General features: G+C 35.4%; 1 protein-coding gene across 11 annotated transcripts; it reads right to left on the bottom strand.

Annotated features, from left to right (window-relative positions):
* Positions 1 to 4,338: 4,338 nt before the first annotated feature.
* On the bottom strand, positions 4,339 to 9,576 carry LOC110803000 (uncharacterized). Of its 11 annotated transcripts, XM_056840665.1 has the most exons (6): positions 9,119 to 9,535; positions 7,983 to 8,033; positions 7,750 to 7,860; positions 7,082 to 7,130; positions 6,860 to 6,984; positions 4,339 to 4,669 (listed from the first exon to the last, which is right to left on the bottom strand). In XM_056840665.1, the coding sequence occupies exons 3-6, from the start codon at positions 7,793 to 7,795 to the stop codon at positions 4,638 to 4,640; spliced, it is 252 nt and encodes an 83-aa protein (XP_056696643.1). In that variant the 5' UTR covers positions 7,796 to 7,860; positions 7,983 to 8,033; positions 9,119 to 9,535; the 3' UTR covers positions 4,339 to 4,637. The 11 variants fall into 11 exon arrangements, 6 of the variants coding, with proteins under 6 accessions (XP_056696643.1, XP_056696641.1, XP_056696642.1 ...); XM_056840663.1 differs by lacking the exon at positions 7,983 to 8,033 and having other exon boundaries at positions 7,750 to 7,907; positions 9,119 to 9,532; XM_056840664.1 differs by lacking the exon at positions 7,983 to 8,033 and having other exon boundaries at positions 9,119 to 9,531.
* Positions 9,577 to 18,888: the final 9,312 nt, after the last annotated feature.

An 18,888-nucleotide genomic window follows, 5' to 3' on the forward strand; every position in this document is an offset into this window, starting at 1 on the left:
GGAGACTGAAGGAAATAATGCCCTTGGTCCAAGTATGCATTCTATGTTAAGTCTAATAAATGCGGTTCAGTATTAATTAACAAGTTAATAATTCAGTGAGATCAAGTGAGCTGAATGCCTAGCTAGAGGCCGCTTCAGTTCAAGTGGTATTAATGATATTAATCCACAGCTTACTCTTGACTGAACCCGTAGGGTCACACAAATAGTACGTAAACGGATCAAGTATTTAATGGCATTAAATACTCCATCTATGAATATTCGGAACCGACGGATCTTGGTTTCAGTGGGAGCTAAGATCGTCACAGGCAAGAAATGAATACTCCGGAAACGATGATATTGCCGGAAACGGAAATATGGATCGTATCGGAAATATAAATATTATCCAAGTCGTAGATGTTGCCGGAAACGGAAACATGGTACGTATCGGAAAATATTATCGGAAATGGAAATATTGCCAGAATCGGAAATATTGCCGGAAACGGAAATATTGTCAGAATCGGAAATATTACCGGAATCGGAAAATAATTCCGGAAACGGAAATATTAAATATTTGTTCGAAACGGAAATTAATTCCGGAATCGGAAATATTAAATATTGTTCGTATCGGAAATGAATTCCGGAATCGGAAAATTTAATCGGAAGCGCATCGTACGAATAAGCATCGGACGAGGCCTGCCGGACGAGGCCCAGCACGAAGCCAGGCCATCGCCCAGCAAGCCAAGCGCGCCGCACAAACAGCCACGCCAGGCCCAGCGCAAGGCCAGGCCCAGCAGGCTGCGCAGCGCGCACAGCGCGCACAGCACGCGCAGCGCGCAGCGTGCGCGGGCGCTGCGTGGGCTGCTGCTCGCGCGCACGCATGGGGGCCCATCGAGGCTGCCGTGCGTGTGTGTGTGCAAGTGTTTGTGTTCGTGCACGTTTCCTAAAACATGCAGAGTTCGGTTAATGATTAAATTCCTAATTCTATTTGATAAATTAATTAAATTAGAGTTCTTGTAGGATTCTAGGTTTAATTAATTTGTATCTGAATAGGATTTCGATTCCCTTTCCATACCCCTATAAATATGAGGCTAGGGCTCACAATTTATAACAAGTTTCAAAGTATTCAAAGTGAGTTTTTGAGAGAAAATTCAGTCACACATTTGCCTATAAAGTGCCGAAAATAATAGTACCTTAAGGGCGATTCTAGTTGGTCAATCTTAAGGCGGATCCGGACGTGCTGTGGACTATCTACGGAGGGACGACACTTGGAGTCCTAAAGACTTGTTCTTGTTCGGTTCGGGCGCAGCTAGGGAAGGCACGCAACAAAGAGTATGCATCTAAACTATGCTAAATGATTATGTGTAAATAATATGTTTTCCTGGCTTTATGGTTTTTCCGCATGATTTATGAATTGTCATATGTATCATAACCTCACAGTTCGAACTGACTCCTTAACGTCACATACTGGTTTGATTTGGTTCACGAACTGGTTTAATTTGTATTTGAATGAAGGTTGTAGAGTTTGATCTCGTTCAAGGATATTGATGTAGAATAAAACAACACGTCGGTTTTGTATGTTGTTGTTCTTCTTCTATAGGAAGGATTTGATGTTGACCGGGAACACATTTAAACTTCTTGAATAAGGGTCTTTGGCCTTGATCTCGTCCAAGGTTGATCTTCTATAATGGAACGACACACCTTTTTGAATGTTTGTTATTCTTCTTATATAAAGAGTACTTTTGATGTTGATTGACGGTCAGGGAGAGTATTTGAGAGTTTTATGGTCTATCGTTTGTTTCTCCTCTGTATATGAGGAGAAATTCTCTATTTATAGAGCGAGGGAGGCTTTTAGAATTTTGGTGTACAAGAGCCCTTTTTTGGGCTTGATATTCATGAGCAGTTTATAATAGTTCAACCCATTTTGCCGAGCTTTCACCATTAAATAAACTAAGATGGGTTATAATAAATCGTCAAATATATAATGAGTCAATATTTTGATTGTTGACCCAAACAATATCCATCATGAGTAGGTGACACATTGACGGATTTTCCATGTCTACCAACCCATACTTATAGGCCTTGTTATCTTCAACTTATAGGACCTTATTTGCAGGTACTATCAGTTCAGATAAGTTACAATAAGGTCATATAAGTTCCAATAAGGTCCAATAAGTTCCAATAAAGTCCAATAAGTTCCTATAAGGTCGTATAAGTTCCAATAAGGTCTTAAATAAAATATGTAATATTATGATTATTTGCGTTGATATATTAAATACATCATATTTATGTTATTATATTAGAATTCTTTGTGATCACTAATTGAAGTTAATAATTATCAATTATTTGTAAGCATTAATTAATATGTTATTACTAATTATTATCAATATAATTTAAGGGAAAACTTACTTTTAAATATAACATGTACATCGCAAATCAACTAAGGATCTTTTTGGTGAGACATACAACAAATAACACGTATGTAGTATTAATCACAACGTTTTGTAACACCGCCTGTAAATATTTAGAGGTAACATATTTTGTTTCTTAATAGTAATGATACTTATTTCCTCCGTATTTAAATAGGAGATACACTTACCATTTCCGACCGTATTTAAATAGGAGATACACTTGCCATTTTTAGTAACTTTTCAACTCCATCATCTAATTAAATAATACTCCAACCCCATTATCACATTAAACAATTAATTTCATAGACCCTTCACCCCACACCTCCAAAAATTTAATGGTCTCCACTTATTTACTTGATTAAAATATTTACCCCAACCTCACTTGCTTTATTATTTTATTTCATTCAACTATTCTTCCTTAATACTCGTGCCCGTCCAAATGTATCTCCTATTTAAATACGGAGGGAGTATATATCTTATCAATTGATTGCTTCAATCATCAGAGCAGAGTATAAAGTTTGGATAATTATTTTCAATATTCTAATGGTACGTTAAAAGTTTAGTAATAATCTAATAAACTTTAAATAAAGTCTAGTAAGGTTTAATAAGATCTTATAAGGTCCAATAAAGTCCAATAAGGTTGAATAAGGTCCTATAGGTTCCAATAAGCTCATATAAGTTCCAATAAATTCTTATAAGTTCCTATAAGGTCCTATAAGTTCAGATAAGTTTAGATAAGTTCCTATAAGTTCAGATAAGTCCAGGCATTGTAAGTTGAAGAGAACACACCGATAATTTAATTATTTTAACAATTGAAGTCAATTAATATCTTAGTCATGTCTCTCTCATCTTCTAGGATTTTCGTTTTCTTGGTCGTTCAGACCGAAAATAGTCTCATTTCTCGAAAATTACACTATTTTGACCCTTTTCTTATTTTCCATTATTTTCTATTCATGTTTTGTTTTTTTTTTCCCGTTGGTTTGTTACCAATTTATTATTGGACTGTTCCTAATTCATTCTTGGGTTTTTCCTATATTTTTCTAGGTTCTTGATTGTCATCCAAGGATGAGAATTTCATTTTTAGTGTTTTAATAATTGGGAAGGTGCTCTGAATTCATAAGGGTTTAAGATCTATCAACTCGTCGATCGGAATAATTTGTGCGCAGATTGTGAAAGGATCTACTTGAAAAGATGCAAAAATATCGAAAATCATTGTATGCGACAAGCTAGAAGCGGTGGAGTACGAGTTGTGCTTTATGATGCAGAATAGTAATTATTGTGATCGTAACGATTATGTATTTTCTCTAAATATGTGGTATGCATATCTATTTAATAATTATAGATGTCATATGGCTTATTATTAATTATATTGTTCTTCCCGTCAAAAGAAAAATAAATCTTAGTCAATTTTGGGAGCGATCAATTTCCGACAATAATGCTTAAAGAAGTCATAATTATCAAAACACGCCATTTTTTCATTTAATTCTCAATGTACCGTCCACATCAGTATAATGTTGTATAAAGAAAAATAATTTTTTGGAAAAATTGACAACACACTAGTAGAAAAAATCACGTGCAACGCGGGTAAAACGGGCTTTTTGCGGCGTTTTCGCGCGCTGCAATTGTGATGGCTGCAAATACCGTAAGTTTTTTTTACAACGGCCATAGGCGCTGCAAATAATAGGTTAATTACAGCGCGGGTAGACCTGTATAAGTTGTAAATAGTGTATTAGTTGCAGCGCGGTTCGACCCCTATAAGTTACAAATAAAAGTAGTTGCAGCGCCTTGTTGAGAAATACGAGCTGCGATTTGTTGTCATTTTGCAGCTCAGTGCCAGTGCACGCGCTGTAATTAATTCTTTTTTAAAAAAATAAATAAATAAATATAATAGCTCCAATCAGATGCATATTTATATATTTATCCTGGACAATCCTATTATTTTGACAAAAAATTATAATAAAAACATTATAAATAGTTTAATAGGTTGCAAAAAATTTGCCATAATTTCCCTTGTAATTTGCGAAACCCGGACAAAACGGGAATTTCTAAAGACCTGTATATAAGACATAACATACATATATGTTCCAACAACCATATATATGCTCCAAGTAGCATCCAACGTCATATCCAATACATAACAAAAACATAAAACATAACATTACTAGACAACAAACTCATTCGTCGGCATCCATCAAATAGTTGTCCTTAAATTACTTTGCCCATTGTTCTCGAGTTTCTTCTAACTCCTCATTAGAGTATGGCATTTCTCTTTGTACATAACCCTTCAAAAAGCAAAAACTTGGTATTAGTTACTCGAAAACTAATTTAAAAGAACTTGGTATAGGCATAAAGTGACTTGAATACCGTTATTTTCGCTCCCATTTTTGAACTAATGAACCTAATGATTCATTTTAAACTAATTACATGTTTTATATGCTTTGTTTAAACTTTCTAATACTCATTCCAATATGGTTATGCACGTTTTAGGCTCGTTGGGTCGTTATGGACATATTTAGGCTAAAATGAGACATTTTCGCTCCCATTTTTAAACTAATGAACCTAATGATTCATTTTAAACTAATTACATGTTTATATACTTTGTTTAAACTTTCTAAGACTCATTCCAATCTAGTTATGCGCGTTTAAGGCCCGTTGGGTCGTTATATGACATATTTAGGCCCAATTGAGGCATTTCGCTACCAACTTTGCACTAAAGAACCTAAGGGCTCATTTTAAACTAAATACATGTTTTATATGCTATGTTTAAACTTTCTAAGACTCATTCCAATCAAGTTATGCACGTATAAAGCTTGTTGGGTCGTTACGGACATATTTTCGAACTCATGAACCTATGGACTCATTTTAAACTAATTACATGTTTTATATGCTTTGTTTAAACTTTCTAATACTCATTCCAATATGGTTATGCACGTTTTAGGCTTGTTGGGTCGTTACGGACATATTTAGGCTAAAATGATACATTTTCGCTCCCATTTTCGAACTCATTAACCTATGGACTCATTTTAAACTAATTACATGTTTTATATGCTATGTTTAAACTTTCTAAGACTCATTCCAATATGGTTATGCGCATTTAAGGCCCGCTGGGTCGTTATAGGACATATTTAGGACCAATTGAGGCATTTCGCTACCAACTTTGCACTAAAGAACTTAAGGACTCATTTTAAACTAAATACATGTTTTATATGCTATGTTTAAACTTTCTAAGACTAATTCCAATCAAGTTATGCACGTTTAAGGCTTGTTGGGTCGTTACGGACATATTTAGGATAAAATGATACATTTTCGCTCCCATATTCGAACTCATGAACCTATGGACTCATTTTAAACTAATTATATGTTTTATAGGCTTTGTTTAAACTTTCTAAGACTCATTCCAATATGGTTATGCACGTTTTAGGCTTGTTGGGTCGTTACGGACATATTTAGTCTAAAATGAGACATTTTCGCTCCCACTTTTGAACTAATGAACCTAATGATTCATTTTAAACTAATTACATGTTTTATATGCTTTGTTTAAACTTTCTAAGACTCATTCCAATATGGTTATGCGCATTTAAGGCCCGCTGGGTCGTTATAGGACATATTTAGGACCAATTGAGGCATTTCGCTACCAACTTTGCACTAAAGAACTTAAGGGCTCATTTTAAACTAAATACATGTTTTATATGCTATGTTTAAACTTTCGAAGACTCATTCCAATCAAGTTATGCACGTTTAAGGCTTGTTGGGTCGTTACGGACATATTTAGGCTAAAATGATACATTTTCGCTCCCATATTCGAACTCATGAACCTATGGACTCATTTTAAACTAATTCATGTTTTATATGCTTTGTTTAAAATTTCTAAGACTCATTCCAATATGGTTATGCACGTTTTAGGCTTGTTGGGTCGTTATGGACATATTTAGTGTAAAATGAGACATTTTCGCTCCCATTTTTGAACTAATGAACCTAATGATTCATTTTAAACTAATTACATGTTTTATATGCTTTGTTTAAACTTTCTAAGACTCATTCCAATCTAGTTAAGCACGTTTAAGGCTCGTTGGGTCGTTATATGACATATTTAGGCCAAATTGAGGCATTTCTCTACCAACTTTGCACTAAAGAACCTAAGGACTCATTTTAAACTAAATACATGTTTTATATGCTATGTTTAAACTTTCTAAGACTCATTCCAATCAAGTTATGCACGTTTAAGGCTTGTTGGGTCGTTACGGACATATTTAGGCTAAAATGATACATTTTCACTCCCATTTTCGAACTCATGAACCTATAGGCTCATTTTAAACTAATTACATGTTTTATATGCTTTGTTTAAACTTTCTAAGACTCATTCCAATATGGTTATGCACGTAGAGTTTGCTGTTTCCTGGAATAAACAGAAACCATCACAGACACAAGTTCTTTATGTCTAATACACTCTAAAACATAAGTATGTAACTGACCATCAGTTGTCAACATAAAACCATCTTCGTCATCTGTTTCCTTCGGAAGCTGTTGGTTATCAACAACTTCAGATGCTGTATTTGGATAGCCCGACAGATAAAGTTCGATTAATGTATCCTCTAACCTTTAAGGAAGGAAAAAGGAACAAAATGTTAACAATTTAGAAATAGGAGTACCGAATAATCTGCAATGATAAGGTTTACCTCAAAGTAGCTGCCTACCATTCTGATGGTGGACGATTTTCAGACAACACATTGCTAGTGCACTCTCCTGTCAAAGATTCAAGCGAAAAACTGCTTCAGAAAATATGTTGGAATGAGTCTAAGAAAGTTAAAACTATGCATATGAAACATGTAATAAGTTTGAAATCAATCCTTAGTTTCTTTAGTTAAAAATTGGGTGCGAAAATATGAAAATTGGGTGCAAAAATGCAAAAATGCGAAAATGGGGTGAGAAAATGTGAAAATCTGCATAGAATTGATCAGAACTGTGCGCAGAACAGTGCACAGAACTGATCAGAACTGTGGAATGATCTGCATAGAACTTATCAGAACTATGCAGATCAGTGCACAGAACTGATCAGAACTGTGCAATGATCTGCATAGAACTGATCAGAGCTGTGCAGATCAGTGCACAAAACTGATCAGAAACTGTGCAGATCAGTTCACATGCAGATCAGTGCACAGTTCTGATCAGTTCTGTGCACTGATATCCAGCTTCAGAAAATGCAAATCATGCCTCTAATGCAAAATACTAGTCACATTGTGCGAACCTCACATATCACGCCCCAACTTGTTTTGATTATATGGCTATCAATTGAATTTATGCAGGAGATTAAACAATTTAATAACTTTGCCTATGGGAAATTGGGAATATATAGGTAGCTTACCTTGATTCAATATCAGGATTCTGATTAGTCTTAACCACGTTTCCATTATAAAGATAACTTGGGGAAGAGCTAGCAGTATCCAAGAAATATAGCACAATTGCCATGGAACAACTACAAGCAAACATAGCAATAACCCTAATTCATGCATTCCGCAACAACTTCAAACAACAATTAGGCAGAAAATACACGATATCAGATCCAAGCCAAAAACCCTCAAAAATCGAATTAAAAACCTTCATTCTGATCATTCTCAGTGCCGGCCTTTGTCAAACCGAATGTTAAGGCTGCAGTAAATGCGAAAGGTAAAAATTACTTTTCTACTCTACCAGCATGTCAAAAAGGAGCTTATAACTCTAAGCCTAGTGTCAAAAGGTGCAGGGAATGGATCTCCATTGCCAGAGGCTTCCAATCAAGTTGGTTCAAGAATGCCTGTACCCAAAGGCTTCCAATCAAGTTGATTCGATATAACAGATTCAGACAACATTACCACATAAAACTAAACTTCTTTAATCTGTAGAATTAACCATATTCCTGAATTATGAAGATCAATACTACTAATAATTTCTACTGGTTCAAACAACATTGATTAATCTAAGCAAGTTCAAATGCTCAAAACACATAAAATACTGAATGAGAAACAATGGGTGTTGGAAGGGCAGGGTTGGAAGCGATCCTACAGATGATCATGAGCAAACAGACTCAAACAAAATATTAGACGTACACCAAAAAAATTAAATATTAGTTTATGATCTTCATCACCCCAAACATCAGGCATATTCATCTTGCTCTTTACTTACTCTATCCAAACCCAGATCAAAATCTTAACTCTCTCAGAGTTCCCTGGAAATTTCTCAATAGGGTTATACCCTTTCCCATCATCATCAGTAGTCATCAACTCATCATCACTATCTAAAATACAATTACGATACGCTCGTGGCGCAAAACACAAAAATACGACAGGATGCAAAACCCTTCGACCAAATTGGCTACCGAATTTAAGAAACGCAGATACAAATTTGTACATTCAAGCAAGTATAACACCAAATACAATGTTCCCATTAAAATTATCTTGAACTCATAAATGTAAAGGTTTCATTGAAAATTAAGATATAAATCTACCGATATTCTTATCAAATGAATATAAAATTAGAGACTTTTAAGTGTTAAATATCACTTTCCAATTCAATATCCTAATATTTTTCAGTTCCTGGTTAATGAATTTTATTTTTTATTAGGTCATACAAATTGCGAAATTAATTCAACATAATTAAAATGTGGGAAATAATTAAAATTGGAAGATTTTTTTTTTATTAGGCCATAGAAATAGTTGAAGAAATTAAAACAACAAAATTGAAAAAGAGCAGGATACCTTTTCCGATGTTACAAGGCAGTGTTACAGGCGGTGGAGCAGAGGAGAAGAGGAAGGTACGTAGTTACCCGCGGTGAAGAAGCGGAGGAGCGAGTTGCGAGCAGGAAACCTTTCTGGCGGAGCAGGAAACCTTTCCGGTGGAGCAGGAAACCTTTCCGGTGGAGCAGGAAACCTTTACGGCGAAGGAACGGATCAAAGATGAAGAAGCATCGGCGATAAGATTTGTGTAGAAGGAGGCATGGCTATGGAGATTCCGGCGAAGATTTGTGTACAACGGATCTGATGAAGAAGTCTCTGATATTTTTATTTTTTGAAATTCTAGATCTGTGCGTGGTGGGTTGAGAAGATAAGATTGGGAATTGAATATTGCGAAATTTTTGTCTTGAACTGCAGCAAACTCAACAGGTGAAGGGAGCTGATACAGTTACATTGAGGGTATCTGGGGCCCTGGTACCCTGCCCAATTAGTGGTCCAACTAAGCAAAAAAAAATTAATTTTAAGGGGGGAAAACAGCATAAATGGGGGAAAATATTTGGTTAATGGCGCCATTTTGGGTTAGCTGAGCGGGAGAGATATCTCCATTCTTCCCCAATTTTAGTTCCCGCCCAAGCAAAAAAAACGATTCTAAACCAAATTAAAAAAAAACGATTCTAAACCAAATTAAAAAAAAAAAAAACTAATCCTCAGCTTACAAAAATAACAACGGTAACATTAGCTTATCCATTTTGTAGATTATCATCTAACCAACAAACACACAAGTTAGAGAACACCATTCTTCACCACCAAAGCCTTCTCGGAAGATCGTTTTTTTCCGTCGGGTTTCATCAATAATCCTATCTCCACTAAAGTGTTAACTTAATATACGATTATTTCCGATCATGAAATATAATTGAGATCGGCAAATTAAAAAGTAGAGCATCAAAAATGGATTAATGGAGGAGGAGAGAGAAAAAATTGATGTTATGGGGGTTAATTTTTGTGATATGAATTGACTGTATTTTGAGATAAATTGAGAAAGTGTTTGATATTTAGCAGAAGTATTGGGTTATCATGGATTCATGGTGCAGTAGTTGGCAACTTGGCGGTGGAGGTGGTACTCTTCTGGAAAATGGGGTTGTCAAGTTTTGTGTTTTTTTATGAATGCAGCTAAACGATTAAAAAGTTAGGGCATTCAAAAAACCAAAGGGTTTATTACCTTAGCCACTGTATATTATCATCTTCCCAATCAAACACACAAAAGAGAGAACCCGTTGTAGTTCATGTAATTTTATTATGTCTATTTATATAAAAGTTTGAAAATGTTAATAGGAACATCAATTGTTACTGTTGCTAATTTCATTTGTCTTTTTTACTGAATTCATTAAATTACATGAGTCTATTGAATCGTTTTTTGTTCTTGACATTAGAGATTTGTAGGGCGGAGGAACCTAAGCCATTTATGATCTTTTATTGTTATGATGATTTGTTATAGTTACCTAGTATTAAGATGATGTATTAGTTGTATTGTGTTCCAATATTTTTAAACATTACACTATTATACTAGTTTAATTTTGTTGTTTATACTTTGTGTAGTTGTTGTATAGTAAAAATGTTTTGTATTATATTTCAATATATAGCGGAATTGAATTAAACCCTAAACGGTTTTCGTATGAATATCACAAAAAGCGGTTTCAATTAAATTAAATTAAATTTACCATTTCCTTTTTTTATTATTTAATTTAACTTTAAATACCACATTACTGCTATTTCTTTTAAAGCTAAACTTTTTATTGCATATATGATACGTATTTAAATAAAACATAATACCTATTGATTGTATGTCCAAACCTGATATAATAAGCACTAAGTGTTAGGTTATGATACATATGACAATTCATAAATCATGCGGAAAAACCATAAAGCCAGGAAAGCATATTATTTACACATAATCATTTAGCATAGTTTAGATGCATACTCTTTGTTGCGTGCCTTCCCTAGTTGCGCCCGAACCGAACAAGAACAAGTCTTTAGGACTCCAAGTGTCGTCCCTCCGTAGATAGTCCACAGCACGTCCGGATCTCAGGTACTTCAGAATATTCTTGGCAGCAGTCCAATGCACCTCTCCTGGGTCTGACTGGTATCTGCTCGTAGCACTGAGTGCGTACGCAACATTCGGGCGTGTACATATCATAGCATACATTATTGAACCAATCAATGATGCATATGGAATCCCATTCATTCGTCTACGCTCATCAAGTGTTTTTGGGCACTGATTCTTGCTTAGAGTCATTCCATGAGACATGGGTAGGTAGCCTCGCTTGGAGTCCGCCATCTTGAACCTATCAAGCACCTTATTGATATAAGTGCTTTGACTAAGTCCAATCATCCTTTTAGATCTATCTCTGTAAATCTTGATGCCCAATATGTACTGTGCTTCTCCTAGATCTTTCATCGAAAAACATTTCCCAAGCCAAATCTTGACAGAGTTCAACATAGGAATGTCATTTCCGATAAGTAATATGTCGTCGACATATAATACTAGGAAAGCAATTTTGCTCCCACTGACCTTCTTGTATACACAAGATTCGTCTGCGTTCTTGATGAAACCAAAGTCACTGACTGCTTCATCAAAACGTATATTCCAGCTCCTGGATGCCTGCTTCAATCCGTAGATTGACTTCTTTAGCTTGCATACCTTTTTAGCATTCTTTGGATCCTCAAAACCTTCAGGCTGTGTCATAAACACAGTTTATGTTAAAACGCCGTTTAAGAAAGCAGTTTTGACATCCATCTGCCATATTTCGTAACCGTAACATTCAAATTGATCATGTCCAAATTAAAACCATTAAGTCCACATCAGAAACGATATGATCAGGTCATGTTCATATCAGAACTGATTTTTATAGATCAGAACCATTATATATCCAGACTAGAACTGATAGGATCAGATAATATCCAAATCATGTTCAAATCTGCAAAGATCTTGTCTACATCAGAACCGATCCTTACAGAACCAATATGTTCAGATCAAAACTGATTTGTATAGATCATGTCCAGATCAGAATCAGATCAGAATTGATCTGCAAAGATCATGTCCAGATCAGAATCAGATCAAAATTGATCTGCAAAGATCATGTCCAGATCAGAACTAGTTTGTACAAATCATGACCAGATCATAACTGATTTGTACAGATCATGTCCAAATCAGAACTGATCTACACAGATCATGTCCAGATCATGTCTAAATCAGAATTGATCTATACAGTTCAGTTCTAATCTAGACTTGATCTGAACATGATATGTACATATCAGAACTGTTCTGTACATATCATGTTCAGATCAAGTCTAGATCAGAACTGAACTGTACAGATCATGTATAGATCAGAACTGATCTGTCCAGATCATGTCTTGATCATAACTGAACTGTACATATCATGTCCATATCAGAACTAATCTGTACAGATCATGTCCAAATTAGAACTGATCATGTCCAGATCATAACTGATCTGTACAAATCATGTCTAGATCAGAACCGATATGTACATATCATATCCAGATCAGAACTTATATGTCTAGATCATAACCGATCTACCTAGATCATGTATAGGTCTATCTAATATAAGGAATAGTTAAATCATGAGCAAAGCCAAGTAAATAATAACAATATTATAAATTTGTGTAACATTTGTTTTACACGTAAGTCGTTTAATATTAATAAATGTAGATTTTTGTTTAAACTTAATTCTGAAAAATCAGATCAGATCAGACCAGACCAGATCAGATCAGAAAAAATAATTTCAGATCAGATCAGATCAGAATAAATAAGTTCAGATCAGATCAGATCAGATCAGGAGAAATAAGGTGAACTAAACAGGGCCTAAGAGTATTCTCCTTAAAAAAAAACTCTAAGGGTATGTTTTAATTCTGCTTCAATCGTTGAAAAGGTGCTTTGCTCTCGAGAACCCCCTTTCTCTAGATTTAACAACTTCTCAGATCTAGTTCCTCTTATTCTGTTTTTCTTTAGTTGTGAATTTACTTTTAATTGATCTAATCATCGGTTAATATATTTTTTCTTCATATTCTTATTTGTTAATTTTTTCCCTTTTTGTTGGAGTTTGTCGGTTTAATTTAATTAGAATGGCATGAAATTTGGTAGAATATAGACATGCATATTACAATAGTAGAGAAATTAAAATGTAGCGGCCAGTGGAAAATGCAGAGCTGTTGAAAATATGTACAATTGTGCATGTGGGCTTAGAAGTAATTTTGTGTAATTTGATTTTCAATGTATAATTATGTCAAAGTTATAATATTTTATTTTTATTTTCGTATTGTGCAACTATGTATAATTAAATATTCCATGGCTAAAATATGTTCAATATGTAACGTTTTCATTGTGTACCATAGATTTGCCATGAAATTTGAAAGTGAATAATTGTTCTAAATTATTTTCTTATTATTTCATGTCCATTAATTACCCTTTATTATTGTTATTTCGAATTTAGTCTCTCCGTTAATTGTGTGTGGGGTGATGATGATTTGTTATTTTTTTTATTTCCTAAGTTTCCTTAAATAACGAAACATGAGAGGTGAGGATTGGGGTTTTGGAGCCCCTACATTCTTCACCACTCTACTTTAATGGTACAGATCGATGTATAATTATGTCAAAGTTATAATATGTTATTTTTATTTTCGTATTGTGCAACTATGTATAATTCAATCTTCCATGGCTAATTCAATCCTATTCGATTTTACTAATGATTAATTTTTTAAGTTAAACAAAAAATATGGACGTAATGTGTTACTAACTATTATTTTCGTTAAACAGTTGCATGTTTGTTACTATAATTTTTTTAAAAAACAATTTTAAAAAATTAACACATTACAAATGAAATTTAACTACTTTGGTTAATAATTACAAAATAAAGTTGCTTGCATGAAAGATTTCAAAGGTGATCAGGGTGATCAAATCAACCGTAGATCACTATTCAGGACATCCACTGGATCAACCACACGATGAAATTTTCAACCACCTCTTCAACTATTTTAACTAATATTTTTGTACAAAAATTAATTTAAGTGATTTTTTTTTCGTATTTTGAAGTATTACTATTATTAACTATTCCGCTAATTAATTAACTTCTAATGTGTAATTTTTTGTAGTAAGTTAGTAACAAATCAGTGTAAACTTTACTTATCAGTATTAAGTTGCTCCGACTAAGTAAAAATATTGAACTATTGCATTACATATTAATGGTTTATCGAGTAACTGAGTTACACATAAGTACATGTTATGGTTAAATGTCAATGGTTGCCTCATTGTCAACTTGGTTACTCCACTTGCCTTCTTAAAGTGCTTTACACTGTCATCTAGGTCAAGGTTCGATTCTGAGTAATAGCCAAAAAATTCATACTCCCCCACCCCCCCCCCCCTTTTTTTGGTTTTTGCTTTTATTGTTTTCTTATACTTAACCATCCCTGACAACCAAACCCACACACTCGTGAGTCCTGCATCGCTTGAAGGATACATCAATGTATATGGCAACTTCACTGGACCAACTCGGTTCTTCAGTTTCTCATCTTTGTTCCTCCCTACAATCTTATCTTCTATTTCCTCCAAACTTATTACAGTCTCTCTTTGCCCGAGATACACCTGTTTGATGAAAAAATATGTTAATATGACAAACACAACTCAAACAACATGATTGATTCGCGTGTAAGAGTTTCCTGCAGTACCTCATCAATAGGATGTCGAGGAGTCGAGATAAAAGTTCTATAAGTGAAATCCCAAGCACAGTTTGGAACTTGTTTGAGATTGTTTTTAAGAATACAGTGTCAGGTTTTTTCTCAAGTTCTTCATATTCAGGAGTGTTTGGTTCTGGCATGAGCCTTCGGCTAATAGTTTGGCAATATCAAATCACGATATTAATTCAAGATCCATTATGCCCTCCAGCGCCCTGACCCTCTCTCTCTGTAGCCTGCTAAAAGTCATCTAAGAGCTTCATGGCCTTTGCACTTGCTATTCTTAGGTCCATTTTCTTCCTGTCAAAAACCCAAGAGTTCAGATTATTAACAAACAAGTAGTTATAATATAAATTATTGTGTAAAAAATAAATACGGCAACTATTTGGTTGAGTTGACCTTGATTGTCATCTTCCCCAAACAAACAGGAGTGAGAAACAAACAGAACATTGTAAAATCCGCCCAGATCCCCATCCTCTTCTTCGTCTACCTTCGACTACTTTGAAAAAAAATCAAGCTAATTAAGTTAAATCTAACAATCGACTACATTAGATTAAATCAAACAATCAAACTAAAAAAAAAATTATTTACACCAAATTAAACAACTAACTTTACCAGAAAAAAATCGACAAAAAATTATGATAAATTATCGCGCGATTGGAATTAATACAGATTCTTTTTATCTTTTACATCGCCAAATGACGATCTTCAACAAGGAAGTCAACTAAAAACTTAAAACGTAAAAAAAAATCAGGACTTTGGTATCATCGATGAAGAAAAAAAAGAAAAAAAGAAAAAAATGGTTTGAAATTCAAATTCAAAACAGGATTAAAAATGGAGTGAAAATTTGGACGTTGAGGTGGCTTCGATGATGTGGATCTGGCGAATTGATGAGCGGGGTATCGCGGGCCCACATACACCCAGTGTATGTGTAGCCTTTGCGACAGGTGAAGGTTGCGAATATTCTGAGTTGCAGCATTCAATACGGGCAGAAGCTGCGATTACTTCGTTTAATTGCAACTTGTACAGGAGGAAGTCCAAATACATGCCATGCATGAATTGGCAAATACATGCCAACCCAAAAAAAAAAGATAAATATAATTGTGAAATAATTTTGGGGGGAAATGGATAACGGAATAGTGAAATTGTAAAACGGGATGGTGACGTGGCATTGATGAGTTGGCAATCATTAAACCCCTAGCTGAGTCTTCTTTCTTACTGAGTGTTGGGTTCCAATTGCTAGACTCGCCATTTTCGAACATCACCAATTGGAAGAACTCCATTTTCGAACACCACTGTAATTCATACAAAAAAATAAAATCAAACCCATTTTTTTCTTCTTCTTCTCCTCTTTTTCTTCATCAAACCCATATTCGAACACCATTTTTTTCGAACACCACGTTTGTGATATTATTTGGGGGTTGCTCTCAATTTCGCAAAAAATGGAGGGCATTGGTAACGAAATTGGTGACGAAATTGGTGAAGGTAGTCGCGAGGTTGAAGTAGAAGAGGAAGAAGAAGACTTCATATGGAGGTATGAACCACAATCCTCCTCCGACGAAGAGGTATGAATCTAGATCTGTTCTATAAATTATCCAATTGATTTTTCATGGAAATGGCACTCATATGTTTCTGGAAATGGCACTTCACTCCAATATTTGATGTTTTATGGATTTTGTAGCAATCATGTGTTAGGGATTGGTTATTTTGTAGCAATCTGATTGTTTTTCGTTATTTGAAATTTATTGCGATTGGTTAATGTGTTGATTGGTATTCATCTATTGGTTTGTTGGTATGAATTTATTGATTTACTGAATTTGTTGATTGTTGAATTAATCATTAAAATGAATGATTGAATGCATTAATTAATCATTAAAATTAATACAGAACTTGGAAATGATGCTAATTAATGATGTAAGATTATAAATTTGATGGTAATTAATAATAATGTAAGATTTCCAAAAAGATTTCCAAAAAGATTATAAAGGATGATTTTTTTGAGCATTATATTGGTGTGTGTTCTGGTTTGGAATTGGTTGGTTGAGATTGGTAATTGTGATGGGGGTTGGCTTTAATGTAATTGTAGGAGGGTGGTGAGGATTGTTTCACAACCCCAAAAAAGCGAATGGTAGTAACTGCCTACGGGGAAGAGGAGGAAGTTCTTGAATTGAAGGTTGGTATGGTGTTTCCTTGTTGGGAGGAGATTGAAGAACAGTTTAGGGGGTATGCCAAACAAAAGGGTTTTGGTATTGCCCATTGTTGTGGTACGGTGAAATCTGTGGTTGGTTCTGATAAAGAGAAAGGAATCGGGAAAGAGAAGCGTAATTGTTTGTGGACTTGTGAGTGCTATGGTGTGCCGGAAAGAAGGCGCAAGGCATCCGATTCACTCCATGAAGTAATTGGGAGTGGGGTACGCAAGTCTAAGAAATGTCAATGTCCCGTACATGTATTTGCAAGTGTAAATAAGTTAGGAGAGTGGGTGATACGTAGAGCAGTAATGGTTCATGAAAATCATCACCCCACCCCTAGTAAGTCTAGGATTATTCCTTATAACCGGAAGAAGTTTTTAAGGGAAAACCCTCATGTGTTGAGACAAGCGAATGTATGTTCGCAATCTGGTATGTCTGTAGCTCAAACTTATAACTTAATGGCGGTGCAACGGAATGGTAGAGGTAGAATGCCTTTCCTACGGAAGGATCTTAATGAAGTGGTTGCGAAGGTGAGGAAGGCAAGGACAAGTGGTGGTGATGCGAGGGCAATGTTTGACTATTTTAAGAAGATGAAAGCGGATAATTCTGATTTTTTTCACGTGTACCGGCAAGATGCAAAAGGGATGTTGCAGGATGTTTTATGGGTTGATGCTCGTAGTAGAGCTGCTTATGAGGAGTTTGGTGATGTTGTCTGCTTTGATAGCACGTACTTGACCAATAAATATAAAATGCCGTTTGCGAACTTTGTTGGTGTGAATCATCATGGTCAGAGCATATTACTTGGATGTGCGCTTGTTTCGCATGAAAATAGTGACACTTTTGAGTGGATTTTCGGCAATTGGTTAGAATGTATGGCTGGTAAAGCCCCAATTGGGATATTGACTGATCAAGATCCCGCGATGAGGAGGGCTTTGAGAACAACCATGAGCAATACATGTCATAGGTGGTGCATATGGCACATTCTTCAGAAGTTTAGTAGGAAGCTTGGAACGCATGTAGATTACCCCGATTTAAAGGTAGACTTGGAGCGTGCAATATATGATAGTCTAACATGTGATGAGTTTGAATTAAATTGGGCAACAGTGATGGAGAGGTACCAGGTTGATGATGATTGGCTTGAAGGTACATTCTCCGTCTCTGTGAATTATATATTTAATTTGAAAAAAATAATCTAAACTGATGCGTGCACACCACCACTGATCTGTGCACACACCACCTCTGATCTTTGCACACCCCTGATTAGTGCACCTGATCAGTGCACCTGATCAGTGCACCTGATCAGTGTACCTAATCAGTGTACCTGATCAGTGTACCTGATCAGTGCACCTGATCAGTGTTCTTTGATCAGTGCACCTGATCAGTGCACCTGATCAGTGTACCTGATCAGTGCACCTGATCAGTGCACCTGATCAGTGTACCTGATCAGTGTACCTGATCAGTGCACCTGATCAGTGTTCTTTGATCAGTGCACCTGATCAGTGCACCTGATCAGTGTTCTTTGATCAGTGCACCTGATCAGTGCACCTGATCAGTGCACCTGGTCAGTGCACCTGATCAGTGTACCTGATCAGTGCCCCTGCCACATGTTCCTGATCAGTGCTTTGATCAGTCTACCTGATCAGTGATCCTGATCTGTGCAACTGATCAGTTACCTGAGTTGTTGGTGAAATTCATCTTATCAGGGTTGTATGCGGAAAGGAACATGTGGGTTCCTGCGTATGTGAAGCATTTATTTTGGGCTGGCATGAAGACGACCCAACGAGTTGAAAGTATAAACAGCTTTTTTGATCAATTTGTACACAAGCATACTCATTTGTATGAGTTTGTTGAGGCTTATTG

Source organism: Spinacia oleracea, chromosome 3, assembly GCF_020520425.1.
Source record: "Spinacia oleracea cultivar Varoflay chromosome 3, BTI_SOV_V1, whole genome shotgun sequence".
In the NCBI taxonomy this organism is placed as follows: domain Eukaryota; kingdom Viridiplantae; phylum Streptophyta; class Magnoliopsida; order Caryophyllales; family Amaranthaceae; genus Spinacia; species Spinacia oleracea.

Coding starts and splice junctions, on each gene's coding strand:
- LOC110803000 (XM_056840663.1), bottom strand. CDS start 7,897: ATGCATGAATTAGGGTTATTGCTATGTTTGCTTGTAGTTGTTCCATGG. Junction 7,131..7,749: donor AATCCTGATATTGAATCAAG/GTAAGCTACCTA, acceptor AATCTTTGACAG/GAGAGTGCACTAGCAATGTG. Junction 4,670..6,859: donor TTTTATGTTGACAACTGATG/GTCAGTTACATA, acceptor TGCTTTTTGAAG/GGTTATGTACAAAGAGAAAT.